General features: G+C 43.4%; 2 protein-coding genes across 2 annotated transcripts; both read right to left on the bottom strand.

Moving 5' to 3' along the window:
• Positions 1-70: 70 nt before the first annotated feature.
• Positions 71-10,009, bottom strand: abhd16a (abhydrolase domain containing 16A, phospholipase). The gene is made up of 20 exons (XM_071908308.2): positions 9,881-10,009; positions 9,200-9,256; positions 9,039-9,105; positions 8,255-8,341; positions 7,884-7,969; positions 7,610-7,683; positions 7,286-7,393; positions 5,704-5,818; positions 5,504-5,605; positions 5,320-5,383; positions 5,166-5,215; positions 4,294-4,417; positions 4,001-4,105; positions 3,849-3,912; positions 3,622-3,678; positions 2,832-2,894; positions 2,642-2,718; positions 2,312-2,410; positions 1,343-1,389; positions 71-732 (listed from the first exon to the last, which is right to left on the bottom strand). The coding sequence occupies exons 1-20, from the start codon at positions 9,980-9,982 to the stop codon at positions 649-651; spliced, it is 1,632 nt and encodes a 543-aa protein (XP_071764409.1). The 5' UTR covers positions 9,983-10,009; the 3' UTR covers positions 71-648.
• Positions 10,010-10,206: 197 nt separating this feature from the next.
• Positions 10,207-23,721, bottom strand: g6fl (g6f-like). The gene is made up of 11 exons (XM_071909576.2): positions 23,625-23,721; positions 22,803-23,141; positions 22,112-22,378; positions 21,755-21,790; positions 21,042-21,374; positions 19,267-19,533; positions 12,241-12,363; positions 11,976-12,049; positions 11,644-11,670; positions 11,220-11,266; positions 10,207-10,874 (listed from the first exon to the last, which is right to left on the bottom strand). Exons 1-11 carry the CDS (start codon positions 23,701-23,703, stop codon positions 10,853-10,855), a joined length of 1,614 nt encoding a protein of 537 aa, XP_071765677.2. The 5' UTR covers positions 23,704-23,721; the 3' UTR covers positions 10,207-10,852.
• Between the last annotated feature and the right edge of the window lie 442 nt (positions 23,722-24,163).

Here is a 24,163-nt window from a genome sequence, read left to right as displayed (position 1 = left end):
TCTTGTATAGTTTATCTGCATAATTTGTCAAGCACTGGAATCAAGTAAAGAACAGATGAGTTCAGTCCCTTATTTCCAACATTTTATTCAACATATTTAATATAACATTTAAGAGCATCATTTTATGATACAGCTTTGTTCATAAAGACAGTGTTCACTGAAGATAAAGGAAAATGAAAAAGGCTTTGACTGCATTGGTAAAAAGACTTTATAAGTTATTCTGACCTGACACTATTAAGCTAATTTTTTATTCATGAAATTGTGCATTGCTAGAATAGTAATGCATTGGCTACTGGCAATTACATTTTTACAAATGCAGCCAAAGGAGGAAAAATGGAAGGAGTGGGAGAGATGGCTTGTGCATTTGCTTAAAATGCATCCTTTTGTCCATTTTTGTAGAGGCGCAAACACTGAAAAGTATGACTATACACTAACCTCAAAAGAAAGGATGTATTTTTTTGTCTGTGAGGCGATAGTAGGCCAGATCTTTCAAGATGCCACCACAGCAACAGTATACGTGGGAACACTTCTGAAACAAAATCACAGTAATACATTCACACCATGCCAGGAACGTGCTCCGACCGCAGGCCATCCAAATCCTCTGTTGTTCTGCCGCCGCTGCTCGTTTCCTCCCATCCATCCCTCTCTTTACAGTCTCCAGGGTGTGTGGAACTCGGAGAAAGGGAGAGGAGTGCAGTGTGTCGTTTCAAAGTTCCTCATGTACTTCCGTGCCTTGGAGAGAAAAGACGGCCAGGATGGGAGAGGAATGGAGAATGAGAGGTGTAGGAGGGCAATGAACAAAAAGTGCAGAACTTGATTATATTAGGTTCAGGCTGTCTGGCTCTGTGCCTTGCAAATCTCTCCCATCTCCTTAGTGTTTACATTGAGGTGAATGAAGTCTAATTCAGAAGGCATTACCCAGGGAGGAAAAGCATAGCATTAGCTGTAATTGATGGCACTCCTCTTGTTTGATGTTAAATGACTTCAATAAGCCGAGCTCGGTGAAATATATTACACCAGTCAACCTGAGAGCACAGGTGAGCTGGTTACTATGGCGACCAGAAAAGTGTTCCTCTGCGGTAATGATGTCTGAATAGCTGTGATTTTTGGAGTGAGAGAAAGGAGGAGGGGAAGGTAAGCCAACCTCAAACAGGAAAATGGGGGTTATTGGAGAAAAGGAAATTAGTCTTATGTATGGTTGAATGGCTGGATAGGAATATGTAAAAGCTTGACTCGGACAGATGAGATAAAGACAACAGGTGGCCGTCTTTTACACCGAAAAGGAGAAACGGCTGCAGTGATTGAAATGGAGTGCATGAGCAAGAATAGATACATTTCTTACCAGGAAAAGAGCGAGCTGCCGCCTTCCCTCTAGTGTCATATCCTCACCTGGTAACACAAGAGAGGGTGTCAAATCACTGTACAAACACTGTGAGGTGGCATCTATATAAATAAATTAGGGTATTGCACAGTTTATTTGCCCAGTTAATGTGAAAGATATGAAGGTAAATATGCTGCAAAATGCGAGAGCTTGTAGACTTTATGTGAGAACTTGTAAAATACGATGTGAGAACTTTGAAGAACAAAAATGAATGTGAAGTCACAGAAAAAATATTCACAAATGTGTAGATTGATATTTACATGAATACAATGACAGCTGCAAACTTGTAATCCAACATTTACTCATATTTATTTATTTTACTTGAGTCCATTTTCCAGTACAACCACAACACAAATTGACAAATCTGCGCGCCTTGACTTTTGCAACACTTCTTGCGATAAATGTGTTGCAAAATTCACTTGTAGCTGTGAGAGAGCGCCCCCCCTCACCCCGGATCTAACTTCGCAGACATGGAGGACGTCCTGAGGACAGCACATGGAGCAGAGCAAAAGAGCGCTTCGATTGGTACACCCACGCCCCCCCTCACAGCTACAAGTGAGTTTTGCAACACATTTATCGCAAGAAGTGTTGCAAAAGTCAAGGCGCGCAGATTCGTCACTTTCTGATGCAAGAGAGCACATTTGTGAAGTTGCAGTGACCGATTCGAGAGGTTGCAATTACGGAGCTGTGGTTGTACTGGAAAATGGACTCAAGTAAAATAAATAAATATGAGTAAATGTTGGATTACAAGTTTGCAGTCATTGTATTCATGTAAATATCAATCTACACATTTGTGAATATTTTTTCTGTGACTTCACATTCATTTTTGTTCTTCAAGTTCTCACATCGTATTTTACAAGTTCTCACATCAAGTCTACAAGCTCTCGCATTTTGCAACATATTTACCTTCATAGAAAGAGCCCATCTTACCAACGCTCCATGGGAAGAATACGTCTCTGTCTGTCTGATAGGACTGCAGTACGGACACACACCAGTCGTCGTCCACCTCATAGCCGCTGTACACAGATGCTGCAGAGAAAAGATAAGTCAGCATTACACACAGCTGAAAGTTTTAAAGATCAAAAGATATACAAATGCACAAATTTTACATCCTTTAGCTGAATCCACTCCAGTTAAATTAGAATTTAGATAAGATGAAAATATGCAGATTCAACATGGTTTAAGGATTTTTAAAAGGCGTCCAACGCAGTTAAATGATGGAAGTGAACACATGCATTACATACATATACACACACTTACCTTCCTCTATGTGGTTGGCGGCTCCCAGCCACTGTCTTACAACCCTGATCCCTTCATCTGTCATGACCTTGGGGTACCTGGGCAGGAAAATGACATCACATTTACTACATATGCTGCACTCATCAGGTCCAAATACACTGATCCTATTCAGCAGTGAGGATACAGAGATGAGACGTTTCGAAGCACAGACCTGAACTGTAGCAGTTTGAGCAGGAGGTCGTTGCCTCTGTTGGACATGATGTCCTCTGGACCCCTGTGACACAGTGTACAACTTAATATCACAGAGTGGCGGTAGTTCAGAGGTTAGACAAGAAGGCTTGTGACCAGAATGTCGCTGGCTGGGAAAATGAATATGCAACGCTCTCCCTCTACCTCAACACCTACCATCAAGGTGCCTCTGAGCAAGGCACTCAACTTTCCACATACTCCAGTGGAGCTGCTATGTGGCCAACAGTAGAAGACTATGTACAGTAACTATACGGGGGTATAGTGTGAAGCGGGGTACTCTTTAAAGAAGTTTTCCAAGAAAACAATTAAATTAATAATGACTTTTTCCACCATGTTAGCTAATCATCATAACACACAATTTAACAATAAATGCCAAAACAACAAAATTTTACTTTTACTTCTTGGAACATGGCAATTTCTGGTCTTCTTCCCAACCAATAGATTTTGAACAAACCAAACCACCTATCCACCACTCCAATCATATAAATCCTGCCACTTCACAACTTTGGGGTGGGACATAACAACCCGCATTACGTCCCACCTCATCATCCAGTTTCAACCAGAAATCCTCTGAATTATGAAAGCATGACCCCATCAAAACTTTAAGTATGGGTACCCCAGTGGGAATCAAACCTCTAACCCTTTCCATTGTCAGTGCCATGCTGTGCCCACTGAGCTATACAGTGCACAGTAATGTTAATGTATGGGGACAAGGTTCATATTGGCAGAGATGAAGGATTGAGGAGGCTTACGTTGTGGTGATGATCTCATCTTTGGTTCTCCTGATCAGCAGAACTGGTCCCTGGTATCTGGGAGAGGAACAGGAGCCGCGTCAATCATCAGCACCATCACTCTAAGATATGACAATGAAGCTAGTTCTGCAGCTACAGTACCAGTACATTGTGTAATGTTCAGTGGACTGGACTGGACTGTGCCTTTTATGATTTATGTCGCTGTGAAATCAAATTGTTCCACTCACTTGCACAGCTGCTCTGCATTGTTGAGGTTCATGTACTGCCTGACTGTGTGTTGTACCAACGGTCCTTAGAGAACAAAGACATTTCATTTCACTGAAACAAAACTACCCGCCACAACCAACCCACAGAATATACTTTGACCCCTTGCACTCACTCCAGCTGTCGGGCATGACCTTGAGGGCCAGAGGCAGCAGGTCATCGAAGGAGGCGTCCAACACCAGCGACCGGATCTCTGGGTACGACATCACTGCCCAGCTGGCTGAGAAAGGAAAAGGGGCGGGGGGGTTGGCAGAGGAATAGAGGGAAAGAAAGTGAAGGGTAGGGACAAGCAGAGCCAGAAGTGAGGGAGATAAATAACACAATGCAGATAACTAGAATTGCATAGAAACCTCTATAAGTGCTGTATATAGTATTATTTTAGCTGTCTGTAGGTGACAGTGTCTGTACCTGTGAATCCTCCTATGGACCAGGCATACATTATAATGTCACTGAGCTGGAAGCCCAGTTTGTGCACTGCAAACTGTATCACTACATCCATGGCATTGGCCTCATTCTGGGGGAACGGTACTCCCTGGGAGAAAGTTGAGTAAAAAAGCAATATTCATGCATTATAGGGATGTAAACAATTATCCGGGTACTTGGTTACCTGTTTGAAATTTAAAACTTAGATAATGCAAACAAATAGTGAATAGCTAATTTCAATAAAAGTATTAGTCCCATGGAAATTTTGTATGTTAAAACTGTACAAACGTGACACCTCCTAAACATACAAGGGCAATATTAAACAAGTAAACTCGCACAGCAAAGCTTGGCTACTGTCATGTCTATGTTAACTGGTCTAGTCTAGTTTGTTTACTAACCGCCCTGCCCCCCCCCCCTCACACACACACACACACACACACACACACACACACACACACACACACGCACACAAACGCACACACCCACGCAGGAGAAAAGAGTAAGCAAATACTATTCGGTTTGAGAAACAAGTACTTGGTTACTAAATTACTTGTTATTTACATCCCTAATGCATTATTATACATAATAGTGACATAAATACAAAACCATGCACTACCAAATAGTGAACAGATTTACACTGTTCTATTCCACCACACTGACAATATAAAGTATGGGAGTGTACTTGTGCTCTTGTGCAACACTGTGCAACTCCGATAGTGGAACTAGAATTTCTACATGCCATTGTCTTCCACTGGCCTATTTAGTGGCGCTGGGGCATAGACTGTAGTACAAGGCATAGACTGCAGGTTAATGGGATAAGGTTTAAATGTAGCACCCTAGGGGACAACACTACTTACCGTACTGCCTCCAAAGCCCGGGTGGTTCCAGCCCAGTACAGAGTAGCCACCTACAGTGCACATCAACACAGAATTTAACTAGAACTGGGATACAACAAGACCATCTATTCTGTGCTTTGCCACAGAAATATTGAAGCACTACAGGATTCCTCACCTTCCAATGGAGTGTTCATGCAGCCCACCTCATAGAAACCTGCGTTCCCCTCACAGCAGATGACCTATGGCAGGATTCATACAACATGAGGAACCATGGGTAATATGATCCACATGTGAAAGAGTTTTGTCAGTCCTTGGAATGGGCTCAAGGCACATAACAACAAACCAGTTTAGACATTTACCAGAGTCTGGCCATTCTGTCCCCCGTCTCTCCTTTGATCTACGAACATGGTGTCGATCTCATTCCCATCACAGGCCACCAGCTTGTTCCTTTGGCCGTCAAACTACAACAACATGGAAAAAAGATGGACTGAGGATGATCAGCATTTATCAAATGAGTATAGGGGTTGAGTGAGTGAGTGAGTGAGTGTGTGTTCTTCACCTCTTCTATGAGCCTAGCCTGGCCTTGCTGGAGCATGGGCTTCATGGCTTTCTGCAGTAAACCCACAGAGCCAGGGTACAGCATCCTCCTCCCAAACGAGTGGGCAATAAGAAAACTGGGAGGGAGAGGGAGAGAAAGAAAGATATTTTCCACAATGTGGAAAGAGGAGATTGGAGAGATGTAGGCCAAAAGCTTCATACCACGCATACACTCACCGGCCACTTCATTAGGTACACCTTACTAATACTGGGTAGGTATCAGCTTTCAGCTCAGTGTCAACCGGCTACCAAAGTGACATCTGCCTCAAGGTTGGACGTGTTGCATTCTGAGATGCTTTTCTGCTCACCACAGTTGTAAAGAGGTTATCTGAGTTACTGTTGCCTTTCTATCAGCTCGAACCAGTCTGGCCGTTCTCCTCTGACCTCTGCCATCAATAAGGCATTTTCGCCCAGAGAACTGCCGCTCACTGGATATTTTCTCTTTTTCGGACCATTCTCTGTAAACCCTAGAGATGGTTGTGCGTTGAAAATCCCAGTAGATCAGCAGTTTCTGAATTACTTAAACCAGCCCGTCTGGCACCAACAACCATGCCACGTTCAAAGTCACTTACCGTATTTCCTCTAATATTGGCCCGGGCCTTTATTTACCTCAACTGCAGAGGGTACCAGGCCTTTATTGGAAGCAGGCTTATATTAGAGACAGGCCTTTATTTCTAATTCCCTCTGTTTGATAAGTATATTTGCTCATATTTTAGTACGAAGCTTCCTTGTTTTCTGATCTGCTTCTGTTGGGGTACGTTAGGTAGACGTTTTTTTGTTACTGCACTGCATTACGATAATTACGGTAATCGACGACGGCATGCTCCAGAGACTTCCGCCGGCCGAGCCATCTTGTGGCACTTGTACGTTACTACAAACTACAGTTACAAACAGGCACCAGGAGTTTACCGGTATCCACCGTTGTTTGCATGTAAGCTGAAGCTAACTGAAGCTAACTGAAGCTGGGCGCCGATGTGTTCCCGGTGATCCGGCCGAGATTTCGGCGGGGGTCCCGATGCTGATGCATCACCGGGCGTCCGGGGCTTGGACCGGGAGGATCAATGCGGCCGTGGGCGCGGTGGAGAGGACAGCGGCGGAGAGAGGAGATGGACACGGTCCAGCCATACACTAGGTTTTGACCTAGTCTTTTTCCTTTGTTTTTTTCCCCCGGCCTGTATTTGAGGCCGGCCTTTATTTGTTCGTGTCGACGACGGCCCCGGCCATTATCGGAGACCCGGCTTTTAATTGACTACAGGCCACTATTAGAGGAAATACGGTAAATCACCTTTCTTCCCCATTCTGATGCTTGGTTTGAACTTCAGCAGATCGTCTTGACCATGTCTACATCCCTAAATGCATTGAGTTGCTGCCACGTGATTGGCTGATTAGATAGTTGTGTTAACAAGCAGTTGAACAGATGTACCTAATGAAGTGGCCGGTGAGTGTATGTATCCCATTAATGTGCTGCTCATAGCACGTGTGTAGTGTGGTCTTTGAGGTTATGAATCTGCATTTTTGTATTGTGTCGCATGAAATGTATTTACCTGATGACGTGACATGGCAGAGTGCGTACAGAGTTGAGGACACTGTCCGCTGCTCCTCTTAGTCTGGGCTCTGGCTTCAACAGAGAAACACCAGCCTTGGACAGCTTCCTGTCACACACACAGTCAAAGGCTTACAATGACACAGAGAGACGCCACAAATCATGTGACATTCAGTGGACGCCTTTATCCAAAGCCCCTTACAATGCCATGACTGCATGCATTTTTAGTACAACTGGCTTCAACTGGCTTTCCCTGGCAGTGTTAGTGACGTGGAAACACATGGCCATTTAAAAATGGCAATAAAAGATAAGAACACAAACTCACGGATTGCTGACTTCTGTCCAGCTGAAGTCCGCAGGCCAGTAAGAGAAGTCAAAGTCATAGCAACTCAGTTTTTTCTACAAAAAACACACAAAAGCACACATAAATCAGGAGTAGTTCAAATCCTCCCACAATTTTGAGTCAAAAAATAAAGTATCCATATTAATATTTAACACCTTATTTGTAATTTTTTGTTTTTTCCCATATTCCCAAAAGCATGGTGGCAGCATTACCAAACTCAAGCCTGTTGCACAGTACTTGCCGTAGTTGGCCTCACCTTGTTTGTAGGTGTGTGATTCTTCCTGGTTTCCTCTAAAATGGAGATGAACTGAAGATACTCAGAGTTCTTCCATCTCCCCCAACCTTGGAGAGAGGGAGAGAAGGAGGAAGGGAAAGGGAGGAGAGGGAAAGAGAGAGCGAGTGATAAGTAGAGAGCACAAGAGACGCACAGAGAAACATCCATTTTGCTGCAGAGCCTCAAGGGTGTACTTAGTATGCTTACTGGGTGTAGACCTTGTGCAACTGTCCCAATGTTAATGAAACCCTATTGGCATGCAGCAGCATATGCAGCATACAAGTACATGTTGATATCTAAAGATGAGTTGAATTAGTCATAGCCTCCCGGTCAGTGGAAGCTTGCAGCCTCACCTCTAAGACAGGCCACTCCTAGAAGACACACCAGCACCGTTCCCACGTAGTGACTGACTGGAACCAACTTACTGCTGCAGATGTAGCCTAGCAAATACACAAAGCAGTGGTGATACAGACACCAAGCAGACAGAGACATCCACACAAACTCTCTCTCTGTCTGTATGTCTCTCTCTGCGAGGCTTGAGCCTTATTAACAGGCGCCAGTACACACAGTCATTCGCAGTCTGACAGCTACCCTACAAGCATGTGCATAAATCAATATCAGAAGCCCAATTATACACAGAGGGCTAGCAGACACCTTCAAGCAATTAATTTCTATTGATGCACAGTCTTACTGGATGATTCAGTTGATTAACTTCAAATTAAAAATCCCAGTTGTGGGATAACAGCATGCCCAAGAACAAACAGCAATGATTATTTTTCTTCCATAATGCAAATGTCATCAAGAAAAAAACACAATAACGGATTTTGAGTCGTTGTCAAAACATTGTGACTTCCACAGAAACATGTCAAGCTTGCCTTTTTAAAAAAAAATAAAAGCACCATGCATTAAATGAAAAAAAAAAAACCCAATGGTTTCAGTCTGTTCTTGAGAGTTGCTGTTCTCCTACAGCTGGGGATTTTTACATGGGAGATGTTCTCCTTTTGGGCAATCACACCTGTCCCGGACAATCAAGCCTTGTCTGAAATGCCAGCGTCCCACTTTGTCACATCGGCTCATCTGATTACGAGAATTAATATCTGGCTGCCCCTTCTGCTCTCCACAACACACACAACCTACCTTTCCTGTAGAGATAGCAGAGGAGAAGAGGAGAACTGTAATAGGAGAGAGACCACAGTGCTGAAGCCTGGAGAAAGAAACACACACACACACACACACACACATTACTTGACATGATCCCCCACTTCTTGTCATATTATCAATCATACAACCATACTGACCCAACCAATGATGCTGTCAGTGTGTTTTTCCAGACTCCTAGGTTGGTAGTTCCATCCCTGGCAATAGAGGAAGAAAGTGTTACATGGGTATTGTTGCAGTTTAGCCAAATAGATGAAACGCACTGTTTGGCTTTCAGATAGCTAGCTGGTAGCACTGACAGATAAAGTCTTGCTACAAAGAGACAGTGTAAAGTTAGCTAGTTAGCCCAGCAGCACACTCTCTTTTCTTTGGTTAACGTTAGGTTTTTAATTTTAACATTCTTGTTTTCGTTTTCTATTCTCTTCTATCTTCGCTCTTCTTGGCTCCGATAATTGGCTTGGCGAAGTTAACTCATCTGCTTACTAGCTAGTAGCACAACTAGGCTAGCGTCATTGAGCAAAACAGTTTATGGAGCTAATCTGGCTATCTATCTATCGCTGTGACCAGTGATCGATATGAAAGAGTTATTGCAGAAGGAAAATCAACACAAAAGAGCAAAGCTTTTGTATGTGCGCCTGTTATTTCACTCATTACACGCTGTCACCTCGGCTGTACCATTCATTGACAGCAGGGTTTCAATAACACACTTGACACTTCCGGGCCGCAGCCCGAGCTACACCGTTGCTAATAGATTCAAATAGTGTTCAGTCCTCGCTCTCGGATGTTGTAAAACAAATGCAACACACTGAAAATAGCCCTACCCTCCTCCCCGCCCTGCTTTCAGGTCGAGACTGGTCCGGTGAACGGTGAACTCGCTGCAGATGAGGCCCTAAAAGACAACGGAGCCACATCCAGCCGGCCATTCTTCCACTACGATAACTACGGAAGCCTGCACTAGCCCGAAATCCCAAAGGCGAAAGCGCTTACAACTGTGGTTGAGTTGCTGTATACAGACAACCTTACAGAACATTAACTTTATTAAGTAATAATGACAATTATACTACTAATAATAATAATAATACCTTTATTGATATAGCACTAGTTACAAGTTGCTTTACAAAGACATCAGATTAACAACCAGAAAAACAACACAGTAAGAATGGAATTAAAACAACATGAGACTCGCAAATTTCAAAACAAAAGAACATAAAAGCAATGAATCAGTTATTAACAAGTCTAAAAAAGTGAGTTTTAAGAGGGATTTGAAGGAGGCCACTAAGTTTGCCCGCCTGATATCCTCGGGCAGGCTATGAAGGGGCCCTAATAGCAAAAGCACGATCATAGTGTCTTCAGCCTCGACCCAGGTAGGCTACGTAGAGCTTTATATACTTAAAAATAGAAATCCACAGAGGAAAGAGACATGTGTCATGCATCCAGAAACTGTGCAGTCGAGGAAACCAGCCAAAGAGATAATGTAGTGCCATTGACTTCCATACACCTGGCACAAGTAGTTAACCCTTATGAGAACAGTCATTCCTCGTCTACATGTATATCCAAAACATGACATTGAAGGATATCAGTAGTAGCTATGACGAGTTACAGGAATTTATACTACAAAAAACTATGCAAACAATTCAGTGGCATTTCCCCGAAGCATTGAACTTTTTCTTCACGTTATAACTGTGACATGACATGCAGTTGTTACTTTTGTTTATAATTTATAAAGGCCTTCTGCTGCAGCTGGGAACTGAGTGGATGTGACAGTTGGATGAGGATGAGATGTGGGTAGGTGATCAGGCCTGACACTGCTCGTATCTGGAAACAGAACACAAAGACAAACTCACACAAAATCTCCCGTCCCCCAGTCTCTTTTATTCTTCCTTAAACACAAACATAGACAACCCACGCAACAACAACACTCAGCCGAAGCGCTGTCAGTGCATAGCCTGATATTATGCCACAGTGTCAGAGTGATGTTCAGGCCAGTGTGATTGGTGAGTGTGAGAAGACTGTGAAGGGCAGATGAGTGACAGTGCGTACACACACACACACCCACGTGCACATTTTCAACATACACACATGCACATATTATTCTACATACATACACACAAAGACATGCACAAACACACACGCACAGGTGACCCAAGGCTGTTTGCTTACCGCTCCAATTCCTTATAGACATCATCCTCTCCTCTTGGCTTCAGATCCTGGCAAAGAGAAGAAAGGGGGGAAGGGAGGCAGGGAAAAGAGTGGGAGAGAGGGGCAGTGAAGAGGAGGATGAGGAGAGAGATCCATGGTGGTGAGGCCAGATTTATGTCTCTCTAGTGTGTAATGCGATTGATTTGTTAATATCACTAATGTAAGGTTGACAGTTGAGAGGCAACGGGTTTATCTGAGAGAGGGCTGACAGATTGGTTGAGAGGACTGGGACTGTGAGGGAAGACATATCTGCTGACAGCTTAGGGAGGGAGAGAGGGATAGAGAGAGAGTCTGTGCATTGGTAGATGTGTGTATCACAGATCCTCACACATACACACACACACCACGCCTCTGTGTCTGCGCAGGGGACAACACAATAACTCACCATGTAGACTGAACCCTGGGGAGGGGTCTGTTGGGAAGGAAGGAGAGCAGAGAAAACAGGTTTAATGAACAACCAGTGACAGAGAGGGAGGGATAGTGGGAATGGGAAGAAAAAAAGAAACAGAGGAGGAAAGCGGGGAAAAAAACAAAACTGTGTAATAGAGACAGAAGACAGAGAAGGGGGAGAGTGGGTAAGAGAGATGGAGGGAAGGAGAAATAGTGCTAAATACCAGAGGGGACGAGTGGAAGAGGAGGTGAGGGGGAAACGGGGGCAGATGAGGAGGGAAATTCATCAGAGAATATTGAGACGCAGAGAACGCGTGAATTCATCACCTGTCTGATATCCTCAGGATTCTCATAGATGTTCTCTGCTTCGCCTGAGTAGTGAGAGAGAGACTGCTCAATACCTGTGTTCAGAGAGAGAGAGAGTTACTAGCACACACACACACACACACACAGAGGCACAGTGAGGGGGGCCAGATTCATTACATCGACCTCAGAGGATGTCATGGCCCAGATCACTCACTTGCAGCCGACAGGGGCCGAGGATGGAGAGAACACGGAGGACTGTCAAAAAAGAAAACGCCGGAAGACTCACCGCGACCAGATATGTGTCCCTGTCTCCATAGCAACACACCGACAGCCGCGGCAACCAGGGGCACCAGGAGTAATAAAGCAGAGAGAGAGGGGAGCAGGGAGGGGGTGGTGACACCAACGCTCTCTACAAAAGGAAAAAAGTGAGAGAGAGAAAAAAAAGAAGCATGATTGTTTCCAAGAGCAGTGCTAACATGAAACTCATGCAGTTATATGATGGTGTGGTTGAATTAAATTGGCTGTGCAGGGAACTTATCACGATTTGCTCTCCAGTTTGCTCTTTTTTTTTCAAGACAAGAGGGGGCAAACCCTGCTTTACATGAACACTGCAAGTTATGGATTTAAGACACATTGCTAAGATTTCCTCAACATGTTACATGCATTTGCATCATGCTGCTGTCAGCCATAGACAATGGGTGCAGTGGAAGAGAGTGAGGAAAACCAGGCACCGTCAAACAGAAGCAACAGTGTGTGATGTTGGACAGCTCAGTAGACATCGGTCTGACAGACACTCAGACTGGACAGTAAGTGCTGTCAATTTGACACGTCTGGATGAGTAGAAGGAAAGCACCAGGAGTCCAGGCAATGAACAAATACTCTCAGATCATTGCAGGTTACTGTAGCATGCCACTTCCATACAGCGTCATCAGTTTTTGCAAATCCTTTCATATTTAGTTTAGATGCATATTGTATGTGGCTGTATTGTATATGGTAAAGCCAGGAGTAGGGATTTCTCTTTGCACTCCCTTGATATCTGATCCTAACAACAGATTGCCTCTAGGCAAACTGACAAACACGACAGTGTAAATACCACTCTTTTGAGCCAAACCCTATAAAAGGAACGTAGGAAAACACAGGGATAGAATGCAGAGACATGATTACATTACAGATATTACATAAGCAAACTATTAGCTCACTGTAGTACTAGTCAAATTTGGTGAGAAGAGCAGCACACATGATCAAACTTGTCAGGTTTGTTTGCATAATGAGGATGACATCAGTCTTGCAAAACACAGCCACAGGGCAACACAGGAGCCAGGAGGGAGGTGCTAGTTTCCACAGAGACTGCTGTAATTTAGTGTACCTGAACAAGCGTTCTGCTGCTGCCTGCTCACTGTGCACCGAGCACAAAGCAATCAGATCTGTCAGGCGTCGTTGGAAGAAGAATGAAGTCTAATAAACAAATAGTTGTTTAATAACTACTACACAAATGACAAAACAGACTTTTTATGAATAGCATCATTCATACACGTGGCATATAATTATTTGGGATTTTATGTGATGGATAGAAACCTGGAAAGACCCCAGTCCAGTCAGATTTCTGATTAACCTTCCTCAACTTTTGTTTGTAAACGGACTGGCCTTCAGACTTCACCTTAGCCCCGGTGTCATGGCTTCTAGCTGGCTTCAAAATAATCAATCATTATGTGCTGTGTGAGATGTAATTGATTGGTCCGAGTGTGTGTGTGTGTAGAGGCTGCTAATGGAATATTGTGGTGAGAACTGACCCCAGGACTGACCCGCACTGTTCTCCATGCCAGCTTTAACGCATGAATTATGGTAATTGAGTGCAGTGAAGTGAGGCATAAATACCCTCACTTTCTCTCTACCCCACCTCTCTGTCTCTCTCTCTCTGTCTCTCTCTCTCTCTCTCTCTCTTTCTTTCATCTCCCCCTATCTCCCCTCTTCCTTTCCTCTATTGGCACTTCCTTCCTACCTCGTCTATTTCATCTCAAATGAGGTAGGGGGTGATTTATATCAGTGTGATTGTAGAGGAGGGCGGCAGATAGAAGGCAGGCCAAAGAACTGCTTGAATGCTTTGCAAATTATGGGCCAACTCAGGATAGCAAATGATTGCAGAACATCCCTGACATTTGAAGTATTTTGTGCACTGCAGAACAGAATGATTGCTTCAATTTTGCATTTTCCAAACTGTGACACAGGTGAATGAAATTCTATTACGCAGTGTTGTTCCAACATCTATGACTTGTGTAATGACCACAAGGCTTCACTCTCATATTTGGCTTACCGTGCATTACATATACTACAATTTTAATATAGGTTTTATTTGTTTATATCCAGTGAAGCATCCTAAAAACCAAGTTGGTTCAGCTCTCTCTCCTAAGACTCAACCCCTGCAATTTCCCTGTCAGTCAAACCACACCTACCGCTCCTCTTATACCGCCGATATATATCGAGTCACTCTCATGCCATCTGCTTCTACACAGTGCTCACAGTCAACACCCAGAACAAACTGTCAAGGATCACACACATAGCATCTGAGATTGTTGGACTACTCACCCACCCAACCTATCCAATCGCACCGTCAATGCCATCGCCCACAAAGCACAAACACAATAGCTCATGACTTTAGACCATCCATTAAATCGTCACTTCTCTCTACTCTCCTCTGGCAGCAGATGCAGGAGGGCTCGCTTTGCCAAAAGCTTTGCACCCACTGCCATATCTCTCCTGAACAAAACTCCCCACTGAGCCATGAACCTTGTGACCATGCCACTATCTCTGGATGCCTCCTCACCACCCAGTACAACTATTTGTAAACTTTACAACTGTCACTATTTATTATCATACTAAGCATTTTTGTGCATTCTTGCACTACTGCAATGTTTACACAACATGACACTTTTCAACCATGCGAATGTAGGCCATCCAATACTCTTACTTTATTTGATACTTCCAATTCTATTCAGTATATCTTCCTCATAGTACATTGGATCACTGCACTCACTACAGTTTCTTCTACAACTGCTCTCATAAAATGCTGAACATATGTAGACTGGTAGTGATTAGAGTGATTCTGATTCTGGTATGTTTTACATAATCATTAACATAGACTAGTGAAATGTTCTGGCCACACTGCTCTCTTTAACTTAACCATACACATGCAATTTAAGTCACAGGCTGTGGAAGAAAATTCAACATACGGTATGTATTAACAGCTGAACTGGGGTCACCTCAGGGAATGTAAGGTTTCATGATGTATGGTCACCTCACTGTAACCCTTGTGCCATAACCTACTATGCCAGATGAGGTCTTGTTGTCAGAATGGCTCCTGGATGTCTCCAAAATGTCCATGGAAGCTCTAACTTAAGACATAACATGTCTTGCTTATACTCTACTTTGGTGACCTGTTTTAACGTCAGCACATTCTGTACGTCCTTGGAAGATACATAAAGGACTGGTTCAATCTCTTTCTCTTTGAAGAAGTGTACCTAGCCTCGTGCTGTATGCATCTCTTCCTCTTGCAAGAATCTCCTTCAATAAATATATACTCAAATAAGACAAACCTCTGACTCCATCAACGTTTATTCAACAATTCAATGATTTGTTACGAACCCCAGTTGACAATTGTGATTTGATTCTCTATACTGACGGGTCTGCATCCAGACCCTCTGACAGCAACCACATTAGTAAATCTGCACTGACTCTAGGAACGCTTTTGATTTTTACGCTTTTTTTTTTTCATAATCTGCTTGACGCGATTTTGCTGCCAGCCCAGTTAGCGATTGTAAAATGTGAAGCTCACACAGGTGCTTCTGGTCCAGTTTCAAAGGGTAATGCGGCGGCGGAGGCTGCCGCTAAACAAGCCGCTCCTCCCCTGATGCCCATCCCTTCTTTAAATGATGTAGCCTAGCTGGTGCCCAATCCAGGTTTAAACAAGGAGTCTAGCAACGTTATTATCGTTAACGAAAACTAACGAAATAACGAAAACTAGGTGTGGAAAAACATTTTCGTTAACTGAAATAAAAATAAAAACGAGGCTTTACAAAAAAACGATAACTAACTGAAACAGTATTGTGTGTTTACAAAACTAACTAAAATAAACTAAAATTATAGAGAAAATGTCTTTAGTTTTCGTCTTTGTCAATTTATTTCATACATAAGCCTAGTATTTTGGGTGGATATGAAATCTATCTTTAAATTATTATTTTTTTCAATTTTTTTTTACCTTTTTGAATCCCGCCCCTGACAAATACCCCATATTACAAAAAAATACTAAAACTAACACTGAAACTAATAAAAACTAAACTAAAACTAAGCATTTTCAAAAAATAAAAACTAAACTAAACTAGCAAACCCGCTTTAAATTCTAATTAAAACTAAACTGAAATTGAAAACAAAAAGTCAAAACGAAATAAAAATAAAAACTAATGAAAAATGCAAAACTATAATAACCTTGGAGTCTAGCTTGTGACAGCAGCAACTCAGACTGTAGTATCAAGGTGTATGATCTGTCTACAGAACAACAGGGGTAAAGAGACGATAAAACACGACCACTTGCCACCTCCATCAGGTCCGTTTGTAAATATGCAAATAGATTTCTCACACATGCCACCAGTTCAGGGTTTCAAATACCTTTTAGTATGTGTGGATATGTTTTCCAAATGGGTAGAAGCTTTCCTCACTAGGAAGGAAGATGCCGCTATGGTGGTAAAGTGCCTCATGACAGACATTGTGCCAAGATTTGGTATTCCAAAAGGCATAAATAGTGACAGAGGCACCCCATTCACCTCCCAAGTGACACAACAGATGTGTCAGGTGTTAGGGATAGATTGGAAATTGCATATCCCTTATCACCCACCAAGCTCTGGCCAGGTAGAAAGGATGAATGGAGTTATAAAAGAAAGGCTAACTAAAACTGTCCAGGCAACAGGACTGAAATGGCCAGATGCATTGCCGCTTGTGCTTTATTCAATCAGGAGCACATCAAACAGAACTACAGGTTTGAGTCCACATGAAGTTCTGATGGGGCAGCCAATGACTACAGGGGCAAGCCTGCCATTAACACCCCACAGAGCTACCCTGATATGGACGGAAGAGGTCATGAGGGACTACATACTCTCTCTGACTAACATTTTGAGAAAACATCACTTGCAGGTTTCCTCTAGGTTACCGGCACCTGGGGAATAACCAACACATCCCTTCCAGCCAGGAGACTTTGTTCTTGTAAAAACACTAGAGGGGATCTCCTTGATTGGCTTAAACTGACTCTCGGTCCTAAATTGTGGTTGATATTTCAGCCCTTGATCATAGGTTTTGTGGTGCTGGTCAGTGTGGTGGTGGTTATCAAATGTAGTAGCTCTCTCCTGTTGTCTCTCATGCAGAAACCAGCTCGTCAGTTTGTTGTCCAGAATGTTCAGTTTGCCTCAATGGACAGCAATGAGGACGCCTCATTGGCTACAGGTTCGTCCTCGGAAATGGACTGGGCTCCATTTTATCATAATGATTCTGATTCAGATTCTGAACTGATAATCTGGGACGATGTTCACACTGTGTGACTCTAGTTTATTTTCAGTATTTGCCTTAAGTATCCTACATCTTAAGTTTTAGTATTTACAAGTGGTAATCAAAGTGTTTTCAGTGTGATTTGTATTTGATTTTTTTTTTATTCTGGATTTTAGTGCTACAAAGAATTATGTAGATTAATAGTGATATGATGTAATGTGTGGTTGAGATTAGTAGTTACCCTATTATGTATCATTTTTAATCATGTGTGATGTACAAATAAATTTACATTCTGTATGCAATGTTTTTGGAAGCTTAGGGACATATAACATTTGGGTTTTTTCCTCTGTAAGTATGTTTTGAGGTTTTGCCTAAATGTTTATAATTTTGAGATTAGAGTAGTTAGTCGCATGAGGTCTTTTACCCAACTCATGTCCAGTGTGAGGGGGGATGTTTGGCCTTATGTGGGCTACGTGACTTAGGACCTCTGTCCGGATTATTATAAATTCTTGGTAATTTATGGTCAGTTCGTTTGGGACTGGTGGGCAGAACTCCTAGGGCATGCAGTGTAGTTGATTTTATGTTGTTGATTTCATAATCAACAAGGGGGGAACTGTGGAAGACAATTCAACATATGTATTAACAGCTGAACTGGGGTCACCTCAGGGAATGTAAGGTTTCATGATGTATGGTCACCTCACTGTAACCCTTGTGCCATAACCTACTATGCCAGAGGTCTTGTTGTCAGAATGGCTCCTGGATGTCTCCAAGATGTCCATGGAAGCTCTAACTTAAGACATACTTTGGTGACCTGTTTTAACGTCAGCACATTCTGTACGTCCTTGGAAGATACATAAAGGACTGGTTCAATCTCTTTCTCTTTGAAGAAGTGTACCTAGCCTCGTGTTGTGCGCATCTCTTCCTCTTGCAAGACTCTCCTTTCAATAAATATATATATTCAAGTAAGACGAACCTCTGACTCCAGAACATTTCTTCAACACAGGCACAAAGCACTATACAGCATCTGATCAAGCCTCTCCAATGAGACAAAAATCCTTCTCCTCTCTCTCTGTCTCTCTCACCTTCTCTCTTTTCTCCATGTGCATTACTCTTATACCAGTATCATCAGTGTGCATCCTGATGAGCTCTGGGCTCCTCAGCACAAGTGATGTATTGGGGTATGGGGAGTGAGCTCATCACTGCTAAGAGATCCATTCAACTGTCACATCCTCCTGTGCTCCCCCACAGCCACCAATACAATAAGCCTGAATAATTTACTCTTGGTGGCTAGCTATGTCCTGAGGTCCTCTCTTCTTATATCTGCATATCATCAGGGTGAGAGTGATGAGAAAAATATAGACTTTATATTGTATATTTTATAGAAATAGACGAAAACTATAAAAAAATATATATATGACTTGGACTCATGAACCAAGTTATGGCAGTGGGGATTAAACCACAACACTCTTGGTCACACAGGCTTCTTGACCTGTGACCTGTTTAACAACATTAAGAAAATATGACATATGGCATCTGTCAGGAGCCTCTCTACTCTGTGGATGGGGAGTCTATGTCTGTGAGCCCAGTGGATGCGGCCTGGCAGATAGCTTGGCCTGAGGTTGGCTTGAATGCACAGGAAAACGCTTCACAGAGCACATATCCAAGAGAATCAGCCACATTCATGGTTCACATCTCCACAGAGTTGACAGGAGGTCTGCCAGGACTCCTGCGTTAGCCATTTACTGTGGATAAAGAAAATCTAGAAAATAGACCAATCCCGTACCGTCCCTCCCACGTTCAAGGGGCAGTGTGACGGTGTGCGTGGCCCAGACGGTCTGTCCGTTGTTCAGCTGCAGGGTGCAGGTGTAGTTCCCGGCCATGTCGGGGGTGATGGGGAGGGGCAGGGTGGTGGTGATGATGCCAGGACTGTGGCTGGAGCACTGCAGCCTGCGACTCTGGTTCTGGTAGGTCCAACCAGCACGTCGGATCTGGGACCTCTCTGAGTACTGGCACCACAACTCCAGCTTCTTTGAAGAACGATTGGATTTAACTGAGAGGTAATGGAGAGCAGTGAGGAGGAGGAGGGGAGATAAGCATGAGCGTGGGAGGAAGAGGTAGAGAAAATGTTGGAGAGACATGGAACAAATGAAGAGAAACCAAAGGGAAAGACGAGAGAGCAAAAGAGACGAGAAAGGAAAGGACAGGGGGAAGGAAAGAGAAAGGAGCGAGACAGAAAGTGAGTTAAAGGGTAGTGTGTGAATATAGAAAAGGCCAAGGACAGATAGAGGGTAAGGGGGGAAGAGGGGAGTGATATGAAAAACAATGAACAATTCAGAGAGGGGTCAAAATAATATATATTCATTAAAGCGATTTGCTGCTAATGCATTGGTTGACTGTGACGGATGCTTAGTGTCTCATCAAACTGAAATGAGAATCCATCTGGGTGTAATCAAGCCCCACAGACCCCCACACACACATACACACACACACACACACACACACACACACACATACATACATTTCAGCCTTGATTAGAGTGATCAGTGTGGGCCACCTACAGCCTTGGTGGGAGGGCAGCAGGTATAATCATACATAATGATACTTATAATGAGGTGAGGTAAAAATATATGCGTCACATGATTGGTGTGTAGGCGTGTGTGTAGTTGTGTGTATATGTGTGTGTGTGCGTGTGTGTGTAAGGGATGCAGACGTGTGAAGCAGGCTGACAGTGACAGATCGGCTGGTCATGTCTGGGCAGCTGTGATGGATGCCAGTGGGACTGTGATTAGTAAAGCCTTCCAAGGCCGCCGAGACAGAGCGATGTGTGTGTGTGTGTACTGTGTTGTGTGTATGAGGGAATATTCTGTGTGTTTGTGCACAAGAGGTGAGACACATAAAATCAACAGGTGTTCTGCTCAATTTTGTCTCTTGTGAATTTACGAATTGTGCAAATGTTCATTTTCATGAGTAATACTGTCAACGTATTAATTCAATAATGGGATATTTTATTGATGCCTGTGGGAAATTCTCATTCTCTTCCTCCTTCATGGGAAGTGTGTGTGTTTAGCTATACAGAACAGCGTCCATGGAGCTAGTGGACATTCAGTGTCTTGCTCAAGGACACTTCAGCAGGGCGGATGCTTGTCAACACATGGACTGAACCAGGTTCCTCTGGTTAAAGACGGGTCTCCATACTCACTACGCCACCCTGCTGCCCCTGTGCTTATTGTGTAACTGCCTTGTATATTATCTAAACTGCAGAAATAATATGTCAAATGAAGATGTGTATCATGAAGTTCTTATGTAAGAAAATCTAAGAAGACTTTTGAACTAATATGTGGTCTTGTACTTCAGTGAGTGGAGCATGGCACTAATGCTGTCAGGGTCAGGGGTTCGACTCCCACTGGGGCCCATGCTGAAAACGTGGTACTGTTAGGTACTTTGGATAAAAGCGTCCACCAAATGGCATGTGTTATATAACCCGCACCCAAAATTTACAAGATTGTCATTACACTAATGCTACCACCTCCTCCTTCTCCTCCTCCTCCTGATCCATACCTTTCAGCACGCTGAGCAGGGTCCTCTGGCTGAAGGCACTGTCATTGAGGAAAACCTCGCAGATGTACAGACCACCATCTTTGATCTCAGGCGTGAGCACAAAGGAGAAGCTCCCAGTCTGGGGGCTGTAGGGTGGGCCTGCCAGCCGGAGCTTCTGGCCCTGCTCACTCAGCAGGGGTAAGTCTCTCCAGCGGTCGTACTGATACAACCGCTTCATACTGTGCTTCCTCTTGTCTGGAGGTTGCCAGTAGAGCAGGACATAGTCCCCCCGGAGAGTAGGACAGGACAGGGGGAAGGAGGTCTGAGCGGGAATGGCGGTGCAGATCTTAGGGCCTGGGGGCAAGAGTAGTAGAAGAGCGCAGGAGGAGGGAGAGAAGGAAGATAAGGGAAACCAGTAAGATAAAACAATAGGGAGAGCACAAGTGGGAAAGACAGAGCAGCACGTGATAGTTCAAGGAGATGAAACGAACGGGGATCCGAAAGAAATAGAATTAAACAAAAGGGTGAATGAAGAGTGAGGCGAAGGCAGAGAGAGTAAACAGAATAGCAAGAGAGAAGGGAAATGGAGATAGGAGAGAATGGTTGACAACAATAGGGATTACGTTCTTATGTACTGAGAGTTACTCCTTCAGTTGGTCTTGAATTATGCTCTGCCTGATTACCAGGCTGCTGACACAGTGCTTTCAGACTGCTTGTGTTAGAAAGTCACTCACCATGTGTTATATTGGCAAATATGGCCACCTTGTCATCTGTAGGGAGAGGAGAAGCAAGACAGTGGGAAAAAAAAAAAGCCAAAAGCAAATCATGAATAATACATTTACTGTAGCAACTATAATATTCACAGGAGGACTGGCTGGATTTTAGTGCAGATCTACAGCAGACTTCTGAGTCTTGAAACTGGTGTGTGAAAGCAAATACTTTGAAGAACTATTGCTACAGGATGCTTAAATAAGTAATGCCGCTGCTGGAGTCTCTGGCGCTGATGCCCACTCACACCATCAACAAAAGCAATACCAAATGCATTCTATTCCTCAACACCTCTCCTCTTCCCCTCCTCCACTCTTTCTCACCATCCACGGTCACATCCACACTGAAGTTGAAGTGGGTGTTGCTGCTGTTCCCCCTGGGGTAAACCGTACAGACATAGGCCCCGCTGTCAGAGGTCTGGACCCGCGGCAGTTTGGCCACTGTCCTTGTGTTTCTCATTCTCTCTGACATAATGGGAGCGCCGCCAGGTGCTGCCCAGGTAATCCTGGCGATGGCAAAGTCGGGTTTGACACTGGCAATCAGCCGCAGGATGCTGTCTTGCGGAATGGGTGCTGTGGGGACGATGGCGACTGGAGACGAAGGAGGATACAGGACATATGACATATGAGATGTGGGCATGGCAAAGATCTTGCATTGTAGATCTACCATAAATGTATCAATCAATCAATCAATGAAACAATCAATCAGATGATCCGTCAGTCATTAATTATGTCGCATATTTCCTACAAGGGATGTAAATCAAGAGGCTTCATAAAGCAATTAAAAAGCTTAAATACAAAAAAATAATCATATAAAAGATACAAAACATTTATACATTACTGAAGTAGAAAACAATTGGCATAAATCATATAAGCATTTAAAGATAATGATCAACAATATATCTATGTATTAAAATGAAAAACAGAACATTAGAGGGTGATGTGGAGACAACAGAATTTCCTTTGGGGGACAGGTGATGTAAGAATCTCAAATACAACCTGTTGATTTTTCTACCTGTAAGGATAGCCAACAGGATAATCTTCTCCCTCAGTTTCCTCTCTTGCTGCATTATCAAGCAAGAGTAGAGACCCTGGTCCTCCATTTTGGGAAGAAAGAGTAGAGAGAAGTTGCCAGTGTCCTGAAAGTTTGTGTCGGTCAATCGCATGGACGCCTTCGAAGCACCGCCAGAGAACTCCTTCCTCTCGTTGGCTGAGAGGACCAGTTTCCACTCATCCTCACCAAGTGACTTCATCATCCAGTTAATGGCTACGCCGCCCTTTACTGCCTTATCAACACAGACCAAGGTGGTAGGTTTGTCCACTGTTGTCACCACAAGATCATCCCAGTCGCTTTCTGAGGGAGAGAGACGGAAAAGTTCAACATTATTAGTGTTTTAGTGAGGCAACTCAGGAAGAATGCCAGGAAAAGCTGCAGTCTTACTAAAATTCTGCTTTCTGTTTTTTTTTTTTTTTCATCCTGCCCTTAATGATTGCCTGATTCAGATCTGGTCAACCGTATGTGTGAACTCCTCAAGCCAATCAATGGTTTCAATTGACCAGCCAGCACAAGGGAGGAATGAAAATCAGAGGAGATGAAAATTAGCATTGCGCTTCTCCTTAACTTGATGTCACATAGCCAAACCTGTCTGACTGACCTCCAGCATTAAATAAGAACTAAGTCCCACAGCTTCAAGGGAACTGGTGTTGTTATTATGCATTCATGTTTACACTCTAAAAGGCACATCAGCAGAGTAATGTACCTTACCAGCATGAGCATTTTCAAGTGCAGTGAAATTGTACAGTGACTTTTTTTTCTAGAAATCCAAGCATCCCATACCTTTAATAGATGTGCCAAAGTGAGTGAAAAGTGCCACCAAGGCAGAAACGAGATTAAAAGTGAGAAAACCAGACTCCATGACACATTCAAGGTAAAAAAAAACCCCAAAAAACACTTTCTCTGCACCAGCTCTTCAACACTGTGACCTCTCCAAGTAGTTTTCTTGCGATATTTCCAATGTCTATAACTGACATGTCAGGGGCCTGGGTGTGTGTCTTTCTGTCAAACAGGATATGACATGACCAAAATTGGGATAATCAACAGGAAAAGACTGTCACTATCACTGTCATATGTGTGTGTGTGGCTGATAAACTACATGGAATGGCATTACCATAACCCCACACAAGCTCACACTATAATGTAGGCCTACTACGGTCTATTATGTGCTACAACACTGCGAAACTTAACTTCACTGGGCAAACAGTTACAGAACTACTGACCCCAACATTCAGTTTGACAAAAGGAATGAGCATGTATGGGCTGTATTCATGTGTGTATCACAATGTGCGTGTGAAAAAGAGAAAATGATAAGAACAGCA

The sequence above is a fragment of the Centroberyx gerrardi genome, chromosome 12 (assembly GCF_048128805.1).
Source record: "Centroberyx gerrardi isolate f3 chromosome 12, fCenGer3.hap1.cur.20231027, whole genome shotgun sequence".
Classification (NCBI taxonomy): Eukaryota; Metazoa; Chordata; class Actinopteri; order Beryciformes; family Berycidae; genus Centroberyx; species Centroberyx gerrardi.
The sequence above is the reverse complement of the archived record's forward strand: the minus strand, read 5'-3'. Positions and strand labels throughout refer to the sequence as shown.